Source organism: Elephantulus edwardii, unplaced genomic scaffold, assembly GCF_000299155.1.
Source record: "Elephantulus edwardii isolate Elephantulus edwardi_28Jun2011 unplaced genomic scaffold, EleEdw1.0 scaffold00409, whole genome shotgun sequence".
NCBI classification, from domain to species: Eukaryota; Metazoa; Chordata; class Mammalia; order Macroscelidea; family Macroscelididae; genus Elephantulus; species Elephantulus edwardii.
The window spans coordinates 1,141,619-1,160,221 of record NW_006400159.1 but is presented as its reverse complement, the minus strand read 5'-3'; the positions used below and the strand labels follow the sequence as shown (position 1 = coordinate 1,160,221).

Here is an 18,603-nt window from a genome sequence, read left to right as displayed (position 1 = left end):
TGGGTGTGGGGGTATAGGAGGGCAGGTGTGAGGGACAAGCCAGGGTGCAGGAGAAGGGGACTTTAGGTACTCAGGTGTGGACGTGGTGGGGGCCAGGGGTGAGGGGCAAGCCAGGTGCAGGAGACAGGGCCTTGGGGCACTCAGTGTGAAGGTGTAGGGGGCCATGGTTTGGGGATGCTGGGACATGAAGGAGGGCAGAGGAACAGAGCTGGGACAGGAGGAGTGGGTTGGAAGGGGTGTGATCCCAGAAGCCAGAGTGCACTTACAGTGCATTTATGAGAGAGATTTTAAACTTACAGGACAGCTTCATGTCTTTTTTACAGAGTTCTATCTTGATCAATTCCATTATTTGCCAAGGTGTTGTCCTTGCACCGCTCCCAGCATGAACAATGTCACTGCCAACCTCCACTCAGCCAGGACCCAAGGCCATGGCTCAGGCCTCTGTCCGATCTCCTGCCAATGTCACTCCTCAGGATTCTAACCCACCAAGCCTGGGCCAGCTGAGGACTCACTGACAAGAAGCTGTGTCCCCTCCTCCTCGTCCACTATCCAATCCACCCCCCAGCACCCCGTGTCTGGAGGTCTCCCACCAGAGGGCCTGACTCACACTGGCCAGCTCTGGGGCTGCCTCTCTGGGAAAGTGGAGGCTCACCTGAGACAAGGCTGTTTCCTCACTGGTCATGCCTGTATTGTCGGCTTCCTGGGCCAGAGGAGGAAATGAGAACAAGCGTCAACTACAGACAGAGACACCCTCCACACATCCCAAGGAACTTTCAGAAGCAACACAGGAGCCACCTTTGGGGACAGAACTTTATGCTGTCTTACACATGGCACCTGCCGGCAAGGTTTTGTTCTTTCCTTACTCCATTCATCAGAGTGGAAGCAACACATCAAAGGAAGCATTTCCTTCCAGGACAGAACCCATGCCCCCAGGGTCCCAGTCCCTGGTCACATCTGGGCTTGGGCATTGGCCGAGTCTCCCACAGCCCTGTGACGTCAGGATACAGGCACTGTTAGGGGAATGAGGACAAGTGTCCACATCTAAGTCCTGGGCTGGTGTTTACGCATCTCCCCCATCACCAATGCCACTTCGTGCTCCTGTAAGTGAGGGCTGAGGCAGGAGGGCCAGTGTGTGGTAGCCACATGCTGGGCAGAAAACCTTCCCAGCTGTCCTTTTCTCTGGACACCAAAGCCTGCTCCTTCAAGGCCTCTGCATCCGTCCCTATACCCCTGTCCCCAAGACCTCACACCTCCATCAGAACAAGTCCTAGGGGGCCAAAAGAAGGTGTCTGTTGAAACCAAATGTTACACAGATGGGGGCATAGAAGTGCTCTGCAAGGCTGGCCTCCAGCACCCAGGGTGAGAATGGTGGAGTGGAACATAGAGTAGTTAGTGCCTGTGGAATTTCACACGTCCTTGCCCCTCTGCTGAGTGGGGTGTTTCCCAGGAGGCCCTTTGTTCTTTAGGACACAGCAGCAGGTCACCTCAGTATCCCAGTTCTCAGGGCTTTCAAGTTTTTGCCACTTTGGTAAGGCTCACCTCAACCTCTCTCCCCGCTGTGGTGGGGCCTGGGCCCCTCACACCTCCACAGGGAGGGCTCACATCCTCACAGGGAGAACTGTTTTCCCCAAGTTGTGTGCAAATGGTGTCTGGCCTCCCCCACACCTGACTCTCACATTCTGCCCAGGGCAGTCAACTCAGATTTTGGGCAATGAAGTTTTGGTAACTTTATTAGCACAGTGATTCAGCCTGCTCCCTTTTTCTGGAAATAGTGACAGAATCCATCTCTAAAAAGCAGGCAGTGACCTGTGGGCACTCACCTCCGAAGCCTCCCTGTGGCAGCAGGAGAGTGGACATGTCGGGCCAAGTCCTAACCAACCGCACTGCACACAGGACCTAGGTCAGACTGGTCACAGACTCTCCGATCCCAAGTCTTGTCTTTTACTATACAAGTGGCTTATTTCTGCTTTCATCTCTTTTTAACAGGAGACTTAATTTCTCTCACCTCCATTCCTAAAGGAAGCCCTGGTGGCCTAATGGTAGGAAGCTGCATTGGAATCCCAAAGGCACGTGGTTTGAAACCACCAGCTGCTCCATGAGCGAAAGATGGGCACTTTCCTCCCTTGTGATCAGCTGCCTCTGAAAAAGCTGCTGGCGCGTGGGGCTACAGGTCGGTTTAGACTTGCTGGGAAACAACAGCAGCTACCACCATTCCTAAAATCCTGTCCACACCAGCCCAACCCTCACACCTCAATTCACCTAGACTCCAGAGGCTGGCACTTTTCCTGTAAGTAATATACCCCACTTAATAGAGGCCCTACCTTCCAACACCCCCAAAGGATGGGGCCTGTCTTGGGAGGAACTCACTTGCCTAGGCCTTGAGCTCATGTTTGACTGACATGCAGGTAGTTCAGAACATCTTCAACTGTCACATGACGACCCTAGATGGAGGCACACCAGAGCAAGGGGTCTGAACTCTGCTCCACATATCCCAGCTGTGCAGTGCATGCTGACCCTGGCCATGTTGGGGTCTGTCCCTTAATAACTGCTGAAGCCCCGTGATTCTGGACTCCTTGTCTGGTCAGACAAGGGCCACCCAGGCACTCTCATTCACAAACTGCTGCACGGTCACCTGGCCCTTGGTCACACTTGCAGGACCACATGAAAACAGCTCAAGTTCCTGACAGATTTGGGGAACTATAGTGAGCAAAGACCAGTGCACCAAGCATGACAATGGTGGCCCTGTGCACCAGAGCTGGACTCAGGACTGCCTGCTCGGATGGACATCATGTGGACCAAAACCACCCACCCGCATAGTGGACACACTGTGTGGACCAGGACCCCCTGCTGTGTAAGAGTGCTGCCGCGGTGAACACTGTGTGGACCAGGATCACCTGCTTTGTCATAGTGGACCCTGTGTGGACCAGAACTCCCTTCTCTATCACAGTGGACACTCCAAGGACCAGGACCCCCTGTGCTGTCACAATGGACACTGGGTGGACCAGGACCAGAGTACTCTGGTCATTTTATCAGAGAGGCATTGGGGATCAGCTTCAGAACCACCTTGGAGTCCAAAGGGTATGAGTCTAGGAACTATGTGCACTTGTCCTTCATGAGAGGAGGTGCTGGCCCACTGGCCCATCTCCCACCGACTCACTTTCACTACCTGTCCTGGCTCTCTACCAGCTCTAGCCCGCACTCCTGTGGCCAGTGTGGCCCCACCCAGACAGCTATCTACCCTCCTCTCTCCCAGATTTAGGAGCTGAAACTGCCACATCTGCCAGACGGCCTCGCACCATTAAGAGCATGCAGACTCTCACGTGTGGGCAGGACAGGAAAGTGGGTACCAGCCACACTCTGAGGGCCATCAATGTGGTGGCTGAGTTGAACGGAGCTCTGCCATACGTAAACCTGGTCCCTACACACAAGTGCTGGTGCTGAGCAGCTGCAGACGTCCTGCGTGAGGGGCCTTACAGCACGGGTGGCCCTCAGGGTCTGGACAGAGACGACAGGAAAGCACGGTACCATCTGTTCACCTGCTTCTCAATACCTCTGTCTCCAAAAAAGATGCTGGCAACTCTCACTGAACACAATGTCTCATACTCAAGTCTTACCTGGCCCTTGGTTCCTTTGAGGCTGTCCATGTCCTCCTGGAGGGCCATACCACCCGGAGCTGGTCCACTGGGAATTGGAGCCCTGTCTTGCCCACTGACCTGTAGAACATAATAAGTATGTGAGTACAACTTGCATTCAAGGATAGTCAACAGATGGGTACAAGTAAAAGCAGCATGTGACAACTGGAAGTTGAGTACAACTGGAATGTGACAACTAGTGTGACCACAAGAAAAAGCACCATGTGACCACAAATGACTGAGTACAACCAGCAGTGACCACAGGCAGTGAGCACAGGCCACTAAGTACAAGTCAAAGCCGCACCTGTGCATAACCAGCACCTAACAACTGACTGATGACAACTGGTGCAATGACAACTGGCACCAAAGTACAGCCAGCACATGACTGTAACTGGACTGAGAACAACCACATTCCAGCAGACCAGTAAATGTCTCATCCTCAGAACTCAACAGCCTGTCAGGGCAGTCGGGAGAGCACTGTGGGCTGCTCACGAGAGGCCAGTGGAGGGGCTGAGCGGTTATTGTAGGTGAGGAGAGGCCAATGGAGGGGCTGGGCAGCTAAGACAGTGAGGAGAAGCGTGACCAGCTCTATCATCATCCCTCCTCGGTCTGTTCTTTCTGGATGTAAGAGTAGAGTTGCTTGGGTTCCCATGTGAGGACTGGGCCCCATTTGTGTCAACCAGAAAAGGCCAGAGGCCCCACACAAGCTGTGGTGAGAAGTGGACAAACCAGGACATGCTCCCTCAGAGGCAGGGTGTCCTGGGACAGCATGACCTCTGTTGGGGACACTGAATGTCCATGAGGGCCACCAGTGTTCTCCCCGGTGCAGAGGATGCAATCTGGCTGCCCTCGGGCTTGCTGCACAAGGACTGCATTTGCTAATGGGCACTCTGCTGTCAATGCTGACTGCAGCTGTTAGGAAGGACAGGACTAAGAACCAGGAGGCAGGCGTTCTGGGGTTCAGGAAGAAAGTCTTCCTGCCCATCGCGCGCTCTCTCTGGGTCACTCACTGAGGCCACTCTGAGAGCCCTGGGCTGATGCCAGCATGTCCCTAAGAGACCTGGTAGGCAGGGGTTTGAGGCTGGTTCAGCTATTCCACAAAAATCATAGGCTGCCACAGTAGACATGGATACTTTCACTCAGGGCACAATAAAAATAAATTTTTTTAAAAAGGATATAAGCAGACAGGAGGTGTGCCTGGGGAGACTATGACCACAGAACGCATGGTGGCTGGGAGAGGGCCAGCAGACAGGGCAAGCTGATAACACAGAGCCCAGACACTGCATCTCTCTCACTACCTCAGGCACAGAAGTTAAGGCCATTCTCATTTTCTTCCTCGTTTATGTCCTGATTTTTCCAATCCCTCTCATCCTAGAGAAGTCTCAGGCCTGGGGGAACCAGGGTTGTGGTCAACTTAGAACAGATGCCCTTCCTGCAGGCTGATCAGTAGAAAGAGCCTGTCAGGCTAAGGTCCCCTCTCCTTCAAGCTCCAGCACATCTACCAGACACCCTGGGCTTGGTGCCCACCTGTGTGGTGTGTGCCCACCTGTGTGGTGTGTGCGCCAGTGCTGCCAGCTCTGGATATGCCGGTTCTCCTTTAAGCAGGCCTTCACTATCACGGACTGGAGGTTTTGGAACTGGGTCATCCGGAACCTCTGCAACCAAGGACAGTGTTAAATAAGCCACTCAGAACAGAACCCAGAGCGACAGAGGGACGGGCACAGGGCTGAGTCCGAGAGCCTTGGCCTTGGGAGTCAGGGCAGCTCTTGGAACTAGGTTGTGGTTAGAATCACTACTTAATAGGGAGCGCTGCCAACCTGAAGGCTGTTGTTGATTGCCTTCAAGTCGGACATGAATCATGGCAACTCTATGAACAAAAGGCCTGAAGCCCCACTACAACGAACGGCATTTATCAAAGTTCATCGAGTTTCTGGAGGCATGTTGTTTAGGAAGTCAGTGCTACTCTGCTTCCAAACCTGTCACAGTACGTCATTGTTGTTATGTGCCATTGAGTTGCCTGCAATGCATAGCGACCCTGTGTACAGCAGCTCTGAACCCTTCCCTGTCCTGACCCAATCTCACTAACTCCGACACATCAACCCCCATCGCTCCAGTCACTGTATCAACCCATCTCATCTGGGGTCTTCCTCTCCTGCACTGTCCATCCACCCTTCTGAGCATGATGACCTTCTGCAAGGACTAATCTCTCCTAGCCACATGCCCAAAGTAAGTGAGGCAGAGCTTAAAAATCCTACCCTCCAAGGAGAGACTTGGTTTCACCCTCTCCAAGACAGACCGATTTGAACCTGAAGGTACACAGTGTGGCTGTACTAGCTGCTCCGCAGGAGACAGTCTTCTCCCATGTGATTGATTTTTGCCTCTGAAAACCCGCTCAAGGGTCAGTTTTGGGTTGGTTCTGATTCAGTGGTACACAACAGCAACAACAAATCCCTCAAAGTCAGACACTCACCCAAGAACCCAGAAAGCATCACAGACTGTCATTCTCATTCTTTCCTCAACTGGTCAATTACTTCTGCCTAAGAACTTTCAACTTTTACTGAGTAATTTAAGCAAGAACTCATTAATTACTCGTGTGAGGCCAGTTGGTGATCACAAACTTACACCTAGGAGAGTTACTTATTAAAAAGAAAAAAGGTGAACACTGTGGAAATTAGGTTTGTGTGAAGCTGGGTGAGAGCTAGCCTCCCTGGATGACAGCTGTGGGGCATGGAGGCCCACTGCGGGCCTGCAGGAACACTGGGTGCTCTGGGGTACGGGGCAGCACAGCCTCTCCATTGAAAGCAGCAACCTAGCAAATGTAACCACAATCTTGGTGTCACCTATGGAGAAGCCAAAGGTCTAGAGGGCTGTGCACCTGAGCCACCAGAGCCACTAGCGTTCACCTGGCCAAGATGGCCATGCCTCGCTGCTGCAACCATGTCTAGCCCCAGGACTGCCGTGACCATGCCGGCGAGCCTGACAGTACCCAGCTGTGAGCATGTCTGACCGTGTGTGGCCCTGTGTATCTAGTATGACTGTGTCTGGCTGTGTGACCATGTGAAGCTACTGCAATGTCTGGCTGTTGCCAATGCCTCTAGCTGTTGGTGTATCGTCCTGTGTATCTGGTATGACTGTGTGGCTGCTGTGACTGCATCTGACCAGGTGGGGTCCCGTGGATTTGGTGTGACTGTGGCTGGCTGTCTGACTGTGTGGCTGCTGTGGCCGTGTGACTATGTGAAGCCGCTTCAACCATGTCTGGCTGCTGTCACTTCATGTCATGTGGCTCATGCATAATGCAGACTTACGTCATGCTCCAGAAGTGCCTCCACAGAGTGTCCTTTCTCACACTGCAAGTACTTCTGATGAAAGAGCTTCCCGTCAAAGACATTCCAGGGCATGAAGTCATTCACATCGAAGGGGAAGCTACATGCACTGTTGACAAACACCAGTGTGGTGAGGCCACGGACAAACAGAGAGCCCAGCTGCACGGCCCTGGAGTCGATGCGGTCAAGCTGTAGTGGCAGAGAGACACAAGAGTCATGCTATAAAGGTGCAGGACAGAGTGAATGGAGATGAGATGGAAATTGTAAACAATTTCAACCTGCTCAGGTCCACAATCAACACTCTTGGCACAAGCAGTTAAACCAAACTTTCTGGGGAAAGGTGCTGTCAGGGTCCTCTGCAAAGTGCAAGATGTCAGTCTGGACACTAAGGTATACCTGACTCCGGCCATAGTCTTTACAACTTCTTGCTATGCTTCAGAGAGCTGAACAATGACCTGGGTTTACAGAAGAACTGCTGCCTTTGAGTTGTGGTGCTGGAGAAGAGTACTAAACATACCGTGGACTGCCAAGAGAACAAACAGGCTTACCAACAACGGAAAGAACAGGTTTATCGAGGAGAGAGTAAAACCAGGCTGCTCCTAGGAGCCGAGAATTTTGAGGCTCCACCTCACATACTCTGAGCATGTGACATGGAAGAACCAGTCCCTGGAGGAGGACTTCATCCTCAGAAGGATGGAGGTACAGTGCAAGAGAAGACCCTAAATGAGATGAACTTACTCAGTAATAACTGGGAGATTGGGAGCAGGTGTCGGAGACAGTGAGACTGGCTCAGGATAGAGCAAAGTTCAGAGACACTATACACAGGGTCGCTAAGAGTTACAGGTGACTCAATGGCACATAACAACACTACAAGTCATAGAACTTAGCTTGCTTTCTGAATATATCCATTTTTAAAGCATCTGTGGAATGTTTTCAGAATTTAGTTATATAATAGAAAAACAAAAAAAGCAAAACAGGAAGGTGCCCAACATGGCATGTTCACATGCTCAGAGACGGCTGCACACATGGTGAACATGGCCCTGACTGCTGCTGACCACAGGGATCAGTGGCACTGCTCAATCCAGCATGCACCCTGCCTGCTCCAAGAGGCCAAGGGGAAGTGCAGTGCCTCTGCTGTGGGTCGACATGATTGTTCCTGTGTAGACAGACGCTGTGCTCTGAGACCATGGGCACCCTTCACCTATGTCGCTAAGAGGCTACCCCTGGGCTATGACCTGGCTCAGACTGACAGCGCTGAGACCCCAACTTGTGACATCCAACAAGAGTCAGGCCCCATAACTCCCTTACATGTGTCATCTCTGTCCAGTGGGTGACAAAGATGCTTGCCTTTGGAGATGAACTCTTCATCACTGGCAAACCCCTCAGCTTCTGGCCAGACATGCAGTTCTGCAATGTCCACATGCTGGTTATTTTTTCACATCTTAGCACAAGTACTCCCTTCACAATGAAGAAAAGGTAAAAGGCACAACCTGTCCCAACACTCGACCTTTCACTCCGCGCCCTCCTTTCTACAGTCTTGCCTTATTCTCACACACCACCTCCAGTTGGGTCTCACTGATTAGCCCGGTGCTTGCTATATCAGGTCTATGTCAGGGCCTGGCATTCAGCTGACATCCAGTTAAAACAAGCAGGATGAACAAGAAAACTCACAAGGAGAGGGTCAGGTTTGGGATTCAGAAGTTATCAAGACCAAAATGGACAGAGGACTTGCATAGACATTTCACCAAAGCAGGTATTCCTTTGGCCACTAAATATATGAAAATATATTCAACAATGCAGTTAGTATGTTGTTGTTAGGTGCTGTCAAGTCGCCTGCCACTCACAGTGATTCTATGTACAATTCTGAACCCTGCCTTGTCCTGAGCCAGTCTCACTGAATCTGACACACCTACTCCTCACTGCCCTAGTTACCCTATAAATCATCTCATACAGGGTCTTCCTTTCCTGTGCTGTCTCTCCACTCTTTGAGTATGATGTCCTCCTCCAATGACCAGTCTCTCCTGGCCACGTGCCCAAAGTAAGTGAGGCACAGCTTCAAAATCCTAGCCTCCAAGGAGAAACTTGGTTTCACCCATTCCAAGACAGACCTATTTGTTTTTTTGGAGGTCCATGTATGTTCAAGACTTTTCTCCAGCACCACAACGCAAAGGCATCAATTCTTCTGTATCCTTAGTCACTATCTTAGCACTCTGATGCATAGCAAGTAATTGCAAAGTCCATGGCTTGGATCAGGTGCACCTTAAGTATCAAGAGTGACACTGTTGCTTTTCAGTACTCTGGAGGGGTCCCTGACAGCAGAGTGTTGATTGTGGAGCGAGCAAGTTGTTACTGTTAACAATTTCATTACTGTTAACAATTTCAATCTCTTCTCTATCCATCATGGTGCTGTCAACTGGCCCATCAGTGAGAATCTTTTGTCTCTTTGATGCCGAAGGCATCAAGTCCTTGAAGACTACAGTCCTTGACCTTCTGCTAGCATAGACACAAATCAAAGCCAGTTCCACTGCCAACACAAAGGTACAGGGTTCAGATCCACCAGCTGCTTCATTAGAGACTCCCAAGTAATTTACTGCCTCTGAAAATCCACTGTAGGGTCAGCTATGGATTGGTTCTGATTCGACTGAACACTAGCTGGTGAACAGGAGCATTGGGGGCATAAACTGTAGACAGTTGTATTGCTAACCCAAAGAGCAAGGCTCTCTGGTGGGTCAAATCCTCCAGCTGCTCTGTAGGATAAAGATGGGCAGTCTCCTCTGATGTGATTAAGATCCATGGAAAGTCACTAGTTACCAGTCAGTTCCAATGGGCCTGCCTCAAATGCAATGAGGTGAGTCGTGACTGGGAATATAAAAGCTGGCAAGTGGTCATCAAAATCACAATTAGTCTCTATTCATCTGAATCAACAAAGGAAGGAGATTCAGAAATAGAAGGAGGATCTAGAATGTGTAGTTACTTCTACAAACAACTGCTGCCGTCCCAGGAGAACCTAAGAACTATGGTGCCTGGTCACTACTACTGAACATTTTGATCACATTTGGGGAAAATGTAGAACAGAATTTCAAATCATCATGGACTTGACTTTCTGGAACCATGAAAACACATGCGCTCCCAAAACTACTGTCCTGGAGTAATCTTTATATCTTAAATCCCTAAATAGCTCCTTAAACCATCTTAAACAGTTTAGCTTAGTTTAAAAAAAAATCTGAACATTATGATACTTCAAGAACTATATATAGAAGAACAAACTGACAGGAGTAACTTGAAGGACTAGACAGGGAGTTTAAGTGGCAATGACTCGAAGTGAGTGGGGGAGGAGCAACTCAGAGGATGAAGATGACTTCCCAGCTGGAAAAATGTCACTGTAACTGAGCTGTCCATGGAGAAACTGTCAAATTGGCAAAGGTCTTCTGTATTCTGTTTAACAAATAAAACGGTAAAAATCTGTAAGTCAGCGGAGATTGCAGGATGATTTGTAAGGACCCCATAGGATGGAGTGGAAACCCAAAAGGGGCTCAGGCCAGGTGTGGACTCACATGGAAGCTGAGGGAAGTGGACTGAGCCCACCAGCACAGCAGAGCCAAGCACCGTGGGCTCATGTTGCTGATACACATATATGTGCACCTGTGTGCACACTCACACATCATCCTGATACTGTGCACCCTCCCCTCTGTATGTATGTGCACATACACGCACACATGTAGATAACACACACCCCATCATGGTCCTATGCTCCCCTCCCCTTGTATATGCCTGTGACACACATGGATGGACACACACCAGATCCTGTGCTCCCTTCCCTCTGTATGTACACACACGCCATTGTGGTTCTGTGCTTCCCTCCCCATGTATGCACCCACACCCCCCATTGTTTCCATACCCCTCTCCCCTGTATACACCTGTGCATATACAGACACGTCACTGTGTTAACATGCTCTCCTCCCCTGTATGCTCCTGTGCACATACACACAGAAACGTATACATGCCACAGTGTACCCGGGCTCCCCGCTTGTACACACATGCCATCACAGTCCCATGCTCCTTACCCCCCCATATGCACCTGTACATATGCACACATACATGTACCATTGTGGCCTCATGCTCCCCTCCTTCTGTATACATCTGCACATACATGTGTGCGTACACACAGTCACCACTGTGGTCCTGTTCATAGACACACTGTCGTGTTCCTGTGCTCCTATCCCTCTGCATGCACCTGCATACACATACACCCCCCTCCCCCGCTGTTCCATGCTCCTCTCTCTATTTGCACCTACACACACACACACACACACACACACACACACACACACACACACAGAGTCATATTCCTGTGCTCCTATCCCTCTGTATGCACCTGTTTATGCACACATGTGTGCATGTGCACACATACTTGTCATCCTGGTCCTGTTCTCCCCTCCTCAACATACACATTTATACACACACACTCTCACATACGCACCCACCTGTGTATAAACACAGACAGACACACACACCTAGTTGGGCCATTCCTCTCCTAACATACACACCTATTCTCTCTCATATTCCATCATGGACCTGCTTTCCCTTCTCCTTTCCCCAACATACACATCTGTGCACATGTGTGTGTACACGCACCCTCATTACGGTCATGTTCTCCCCCTCATGGTCTTGGTTTCTTCTCTTCCTCACAACATACTTACCTGTTAACACACGTCAGCATGGTCCCATTCTCCCTGCATACACACACATCACACTCTGCTTCTCTTTCACACCCACCCCCCATTATAGTCTCGTTCTTTCTCTCCTTCCCTGCCTCCTCTCTGTTATACACACATCTCTCATGGCCCCCATCTACCTGTCTCCCTCTTCCTTCCCACCCCGCTACACTGAGGAGCCGCTCATTAGCCTTGAACACTTGGTCAGCTCTTTTTCAAGCCCACTACCCTCCTATCACTCCTGACCTGCAAGTATGCCCTTCTTTGGAAACAGGGTCAAAGGTGCTCTGGATGAAAGCCAAATGGGCTCCCTGTAATGGTGGAACTGAGGAAAAGGGCCACTGGTTCCTGAAAAAGAGCTGGAAGAACCAATTCTTTTTTTTTTTTAAATTTATTATTAATATCAATGAAAATTTACAGAGACTTTGGATTTCCATTCATTCATTTTTGCACTTTTCTCCCCTCCTAACCCTCCCCCCAGTACACTACCCTTTTGGAAAGGTAAAAGAAAGTTTTACAATCCCTCCTCCAGATCCACTCCACTATGCAGCCTTCGCTCTGGACTCCTGTCATGACAAAAATACCTAGTCACATATCCCTTTTAAACAGTTTTCTCCCTCATCTGTTTCAATGCAGTATACATTATTGAATCCATCTTTCTCAGTCTCCCCCCCACCCCGATGTCAGTCCTGTTCTACAACAGTGGCATCATGCAGTATTTGTCCTTTTGTGTCTGAGATACCTTACTCAGCATAATGTCCTCCAGGGTCAACCATTTTGAATAATATTGCATGAGTTCCTTGTTTTTCAATGCAGTGTAGTATTCCATTGTGTGTATATACCACAGCTTTTCTATCCATTTGTTTGTTGGTGGGCATTTAGGTTGTTTCCAACTCCTTGCTATTGTGAACAAAGCTACAATAAACAAGGGTGTTCCAAGAACCAGCTCTTAATGTCCCTCATGTCCATGGTCAATATTTAAGGGTAAGCATCCCAGCAGGAGATGGTGACATGTTGAGGACCAATCATTAACAGTTATGGAAAATGACACTTCAAGGAATCACACTGAGGTCAAGCAAAGCATCAGCTTTGTGCTGCTCCAAGGGAGGCTGCCCTCCAGCCTGCAGGAAATAAGCACAAAGACTGGATACCATCACATGCTTACTGCTAAGGAGACAGAAGAACACAGTAACAAACTTGCTGAGAAGAGCCCTGGTAAGCTCAGAGGCTCTGCATGGAGCATCTACGAGGATCTCTCAATTATGGTCAGGCACAAACCTACATAGTCCAGAGCTTTGCAGATACTGCCAACACTGGACAGCAACTGCTCTGACAGACTGCAGAAACTGATGTAGCTGCACAGATAGCTGAGATATCACAGATGGCCCAAGAGGGCAGAGTCCATGCCCATCATGCTCAAGTCTGCCGCCTCAGCCAGCATCTCATCTCTGCCTTTTCAACATCTTGCTCTGTGGTTCTACTTGGGGCTACTCTGCTCACAGGCATCTGTCTCATCATATAAGGCACTGCCCTCTGGGTTCTGTCCCAGACCGCTCCTCGGGCTCACAGACCCTATGAGCTGACCTGCCAACAGCTCCTGAAACCAACTGTCACCCCCACAGGCGCCTCTTGTAGCAAGGACACTGCACCTTCTGAGCTGGACAGGGCTTTGTGACTGGCCATGTAATAGATCTGGAAACTAGTTTCATAAGAGAACAGCGCACACTGGGACTTTAGGACCAAGGAGGGGTTCCTGGTTCCAAGCCCTCTCGCTTCAGGCAAATTACTTGAATCTCAGCTCCTCTTTAGCTGTGTTTTGTTGGAACCTACTTAAGATACTGAGAAAAAGCCCAACTCTAGAGTTGGTTCTTAGTGATTTATTCACATACACACATCCCTTATGTATGCAAGCAAATTGCATGTATATACACACCATACTGCACATAATGCATGCAAGCATACAGTTCACCGAACTGCGTATTACACATGTACACACATACACACACACCATGCTGCACCATGTTAATGTGTATATACACACACTTTAAATCACATGCCACACATACACACTGAACACATACATACACAAGTGTATGCAAACTTATATATACCTCAAGTCAGACATTATACACACACATACCCATTCCCAAACTGTGCACCATGAAAGCACGAGTACACAACGCACAATGCACCCAAAACGTTTGTTTCATTCTACACTTCTTTGCTATTTTAATTCCATAGATCATAAAATGCAAGTACACTACAGGAGAAGAAATACAACATACAAATATCAGGAAAACAGCAAAACTGACCTAAATTCCTTGGAGTATTTTGCTCAGCATATAGATTGAAGAGGTTTGCACCACAATAAGATAAAGGTAAACAATCCAATTGAAAAATGGGCACAGGGTATGAACAGACACTTCACCAAAGACGACATTCAGATGGCTAACAAGCACATGAAGAAATGTTCAAAATCCCTAGCTCTAAGAGAGAGGTAAATAAAAACAACTATGAGATAGCATCTGACCTCAGTCAGAATAGCAAAAGTTAACAGAACAGCAAGCAACAAAGGCTGGTGAGGTTGTGGAGAAACGGGAACCCTGATTCACTGTTGGTGGAAGTGTAAAATGGTGCAACCACTGTGGAAGGCAGTATGGTGCTTTCTCAAAAAGTTGCAAATAGAGATACCATTTGACCCAGAAATCCCACTACTGGGAATATACCCCAAAGAGACCATAACTGACATCCAAGCAGATATATGCACACCCATGTTCATTGCGGCTTTGTTCACAATAGCAAGGAGTTGGAAACAACCCAAGTGCCCAACAAGAAACGAATGGATAGAGAAGCTGTGGTATATTCACACAATGGAATACTATGCTGCATTGAAAAACAAGGAACTCATGTGATAGTATTCAAAATGGGTGACCCTGGAGGACATTATGCTGAGTGAAGTATCTCAGTCACAAAGGGACAAATACTGCATGGTGTCACTGTTGTAGAACAGGACTGACAACGGGGTTGGGGGGAGACGGAAAAGGATGGATTCAATAATGTATACTGCATTGAAACAGAAGAGGGAGGAAACTGTAAAAGGGATATGTGATTAGGTATTTTTGTCATGACAGGAGTCCAGAGCGAAGGCTACACAGAAGAGTGGATCTGGGAGGAGGGATTGTATAGCAATGAAAGAGTTTTTCTTTTGCATCACTCCTTGAGCTAGGGATTTTGAACATTTCTTCATGTATTTGTTTGCCATCTGAATGTCTTCTTTGGTGAATTGTCTATTCATATCCAGTGCCCATTTTTCAAGTGGATTATTTACGTTTAACTGGTTGTGGTGCTTGAATATTTTATAAAGTCTAGATATAAGTCCCTTGTCTGACATGTCATTACCAAATATTTTTTCCCCATCTGTGGCATTCCTTTTTACCCTGTTGGAGAAGTTTTTGGATGTGCACAGGGATTAGAGTCTTAGAAGGTCCCGTTCATCTATATTATTCTCTCCTGATTGTAGATTTTTCAGGATGCTTGGAAGACTGTTTATGTTGTGGATTAGGATTTCTAGAGTTCTTCCAAGCTTTTCTTTAATGAAGTTTTTAGTTCTTGGTTTTAGTCCTAGGTCCATGATCCACTTTGAGTTGGTTTTTGAGGTGTGGATCTTGCTTGAGTTTTCTACAGATAGTTTTCCTATTTTGCCAGCACCATTTGTTAAAAAGGTTGTTGTTTCCCCACTTAACCGATTTCACCTCTTTGTAAAAAATCAGTTGACCGTAGGCAGATGGGCTGATTTCTGGATTCTCAATTCTATTCCATTGAGCTATGTGTCTGTCATTGTACCAGTAGTGTCTTGACCACCATGGCAGTGAAGGAGGATTTGAAATCAGGGAGTGAGATGCTCCCTACCTTGTTTTTCTTTTTAAGATGTGCTTTGCTTATCTGGGGCCTCTTTCCATTTCAAATGAAATTGGAGATTGCCTTTTCCATCTCATTGAGGAATGGAATTGGTATTTGTATTGGACTGGATTGAATGTGTAAATTGCCTTTGGTAGGATTGTCATTTTCACAACATGGAGTATTCCTATCTATGAGCAAGGGATATTCTTCCCCTTCTCCAGATTTCTTTTTGCTTCTTGTAGTAATGTTTTGTAATTTTCTTTGAATAGATCTTTTGTGCTTCTGGTTAGGACTACTCCCAAGTACTTAATCTTGTGATCAGCTACTCTGTAGGGTACTGTTTTTCTTAGCTCCAGTTCTATGCTCTCTTTGTCACTGTAGAGAAATCCAACTGATTTTTTTATGTTGATTTTTTTTTTTTAGGTATGTTGATCTTGTATCCTCCAACTATGCTAAATTGGTCAACTATGTTCAGTAGTTTTTGGTTTGTAGATTTTACTGCCTTTTTTGAAGAACCAACTCCAGGTCTCTATAGTTTCAACTGGTTTGTTTTTAAATTTTTATTTCTTTTTCATGTATTCCTGCCATAATTTTTATAATTTATTTTAGAGGTTATTGGGCTTTCCCCCTCCCCTGTTCTTTTTCAACTTGTTGGAGATATTTGGTTAAACAATCAATTATCACTTCCCCCACACTTTTGACATGTTTGCATATTACTATGACTTGACCTCTAAGTACTGTTTTGACTGTTTCTCAGAGGTTTTGGTAAATTGCACTTTCACTGTCATTTGTCTCAAGAAATTTTTTACTTTCATTTTTAATTTGTTCTATTACTCACTTAAATTCAAAGCAGGATGTTGTTTAGCTTCCAAATGAATGTTCCTCCCCTTTCTGATTTCTAATTTAGTAGCACTGTTTTCTGAGGAAAAGCTTTGTATGATTCTAGGTTTAGGGTGTTGTGTTTTTGTTTTTTTTTTAAATTTATTGAAGCTTGCTTGGTGACCTAACATATGACCTATTCCGGAGAATGTTCTTTCCACACTGGAGAAGAATATGTTTTAGCTTTTTGGGGGGCTACATTACCCTGTATATACCTATGACATAAGTTGGCTGATTGTGTGGTTTAATTCTTCAGAATCTTTGTTAACTTTTCTTTCTTGCCTTGAGAGTGGTGTACTGAAGTCTCCTACTACTATTGTGGTGGTGTTTTGTCTCTTGTTTCAATTCTGTGAATGTTTGTGTTGTCTATATTGCAGCTCTATCACAAATATTTACTATGGTTATGTTCTATTGACCCTTTAAGCATTATACAGTGACTTTCTTTGTTCTTTGTGATAATTTTTACACTGAAATCTATTTTATCAGAGACTAATACTTCTGCTTTTTTTCTGGTTATAAAGTGCTCAGTATATATCCTCCCCCCAACCCTTTTGAGTTTTTCTTAATCTTTACTTTTTTTGGATGTGTCTCTTGTGGATAGCATATTGATGAGTTTTGGGTTTTTTAAAAAAATCCAACTTGCTACTCTTTTTCTCTTCACTAGTGCATTTAAACCACTCATATTCAGTGTAATTATTGAGAGCCAAGGTTTTGCTGCTACTACCATTTTATTAAAAAATCATATTGTGATGGGAAAGTCTGCTGTTAGGGACCTCTCCAGGGTAGTGAAGAGCAACTGTGTCACTCTGGACTAACGTACCTCTGATACAGGCTATGGTCTTTGCAATCACTTGTTATGCATCAGAGAGTTGGACAATGACTAGGGAGGACAGAAGGAGAATTGATGCCTTTGAGCTTTGGTGCTGGAGAAGAGTATTGAGGGTACCATGGACTGCCAAGAAAACAGATTCATCTTAGAGAGGGTTAAACCAGGATGCTCCCTGGAGGCAAGGATTCTGGGGCTTCATTTGACATACTTTGGACATGTTGTAAGGAGAGACAGGTCCTTGGAGAGGGACATGATGCTTGGGAGGGTGGAGGAACGGTACAAGAGGGGAAGACCCTCTATGAGGTAGATTGATTCAGTGACGGGGGTAATCGGGATGGGTGTGTCAGAGGCAGTGAGATTGGCACAGGATAGAGCAGGGTTTAGGGCTGTTGTACATAGGGTTGCTATGAGTCGCAAGCAATTCATGTAACAACAACAACAAACACCATATTAATAAGTTTTCTGGTGTTGTTGATGGTTACTTTGATCTGTCCTCCTTTCTAGGGCACCTGTGTGTGAAGGACTTCCTTTAGTATTTTTGGCAACTTTGGTCTTGATTTTACAAACTCCCTTAGTTTCTGCTTTTCTGAGAATATCTTGATCTATTCATGATATCTGATGGATAGTTTTCCTGGGTATTCTTGGTTGACAGTTGTGTTCTTTGTGTCTGATATATGCCATTTCTCTATTTTCTTTCTTGCATGGTTTCTGCTGAAAACTCGGCACTTAATTTTTTTTGTCTCCTTTATAGGGTGTTTCTGTTGTTGTTGTTGTTGAGTACCATCAAGTTAGAACCAATCTTACAGTTGATCCTCCAGTGGGTTTTCAGAGGCTGTCAATCACACAGGAAACTGCTCACCCTTCTCCTGTGGAGTAGCTGGTGGATTTGAACCACATGCCTTTGAGATCGCAGTGCAATTTCTTACCACTAAGCCACCAGAGCACTCGCTGTATCCTAGCTGCTTTCAGAATTCTCTTCTCATCTTTGGTTGAGGCAAATTTCATTCTGATATGCCTAGGCATTTTTATTTTGAGATCTATTCTGTACGGGATTCACTCAGCTTCTTGTATGTATATCCTTTCACTCTTAATTACACCTGGAATGCTGTCTTTCACAACTTTCTCAGTGCTTTGTGGTGGTTGTTGTTTTTCTTGTCTGGGATTCCAATTGTTGTTGTTGTTCTGTTCCGTCGAGTACCCTGCAACTCATAGCAAGCAACTTGTAGCAACCTTATGTACAACAGCCCTAAACTCTGCTCTGTCCTGTGCCAATCTGTCTCCGACACACCCATCCTGATTACCCTAGTCACCAAATCAATCCACCT

At 46.9% G+C, this 18,603-nt stretch overlaps 1 protein-coding gene across 1 annotated transcript in view; it reads right to left on the bottom strand.

Annotated features, from left to right (window-relative positions):
- Nucleotides 1–671: 671 nt before the first annotated feature.
- The window catches only part of LOC102870796 (constitutive coactivator of peroxisome proliferator-activated receptor gamma-like), a 56,470-nt gene continuing 38,538 nt past the window's right edge, over nt 672–18,603 (bottom strand). The window contains exons 7-10 of the mRNA XM_006902411.1: nt 6,938–7,144; nt 5,179–5,287; nt 3,615–3,650; nt 672–700 (exon numbers count right to left, since the gene is read on the bottom strand). Of these exons, the coding sequence (XP_006902473.1) occupies nt 672–700; nt 3,615–3,650; nt 5,179–5,287; nt 6,938–7,144 (381 nt within the window). The remainder of the gene's footprint in view (nt 701–3,614; nt 3,651–5,178; nt 5,288–6,937; nt 7,145–18,603) is intronic.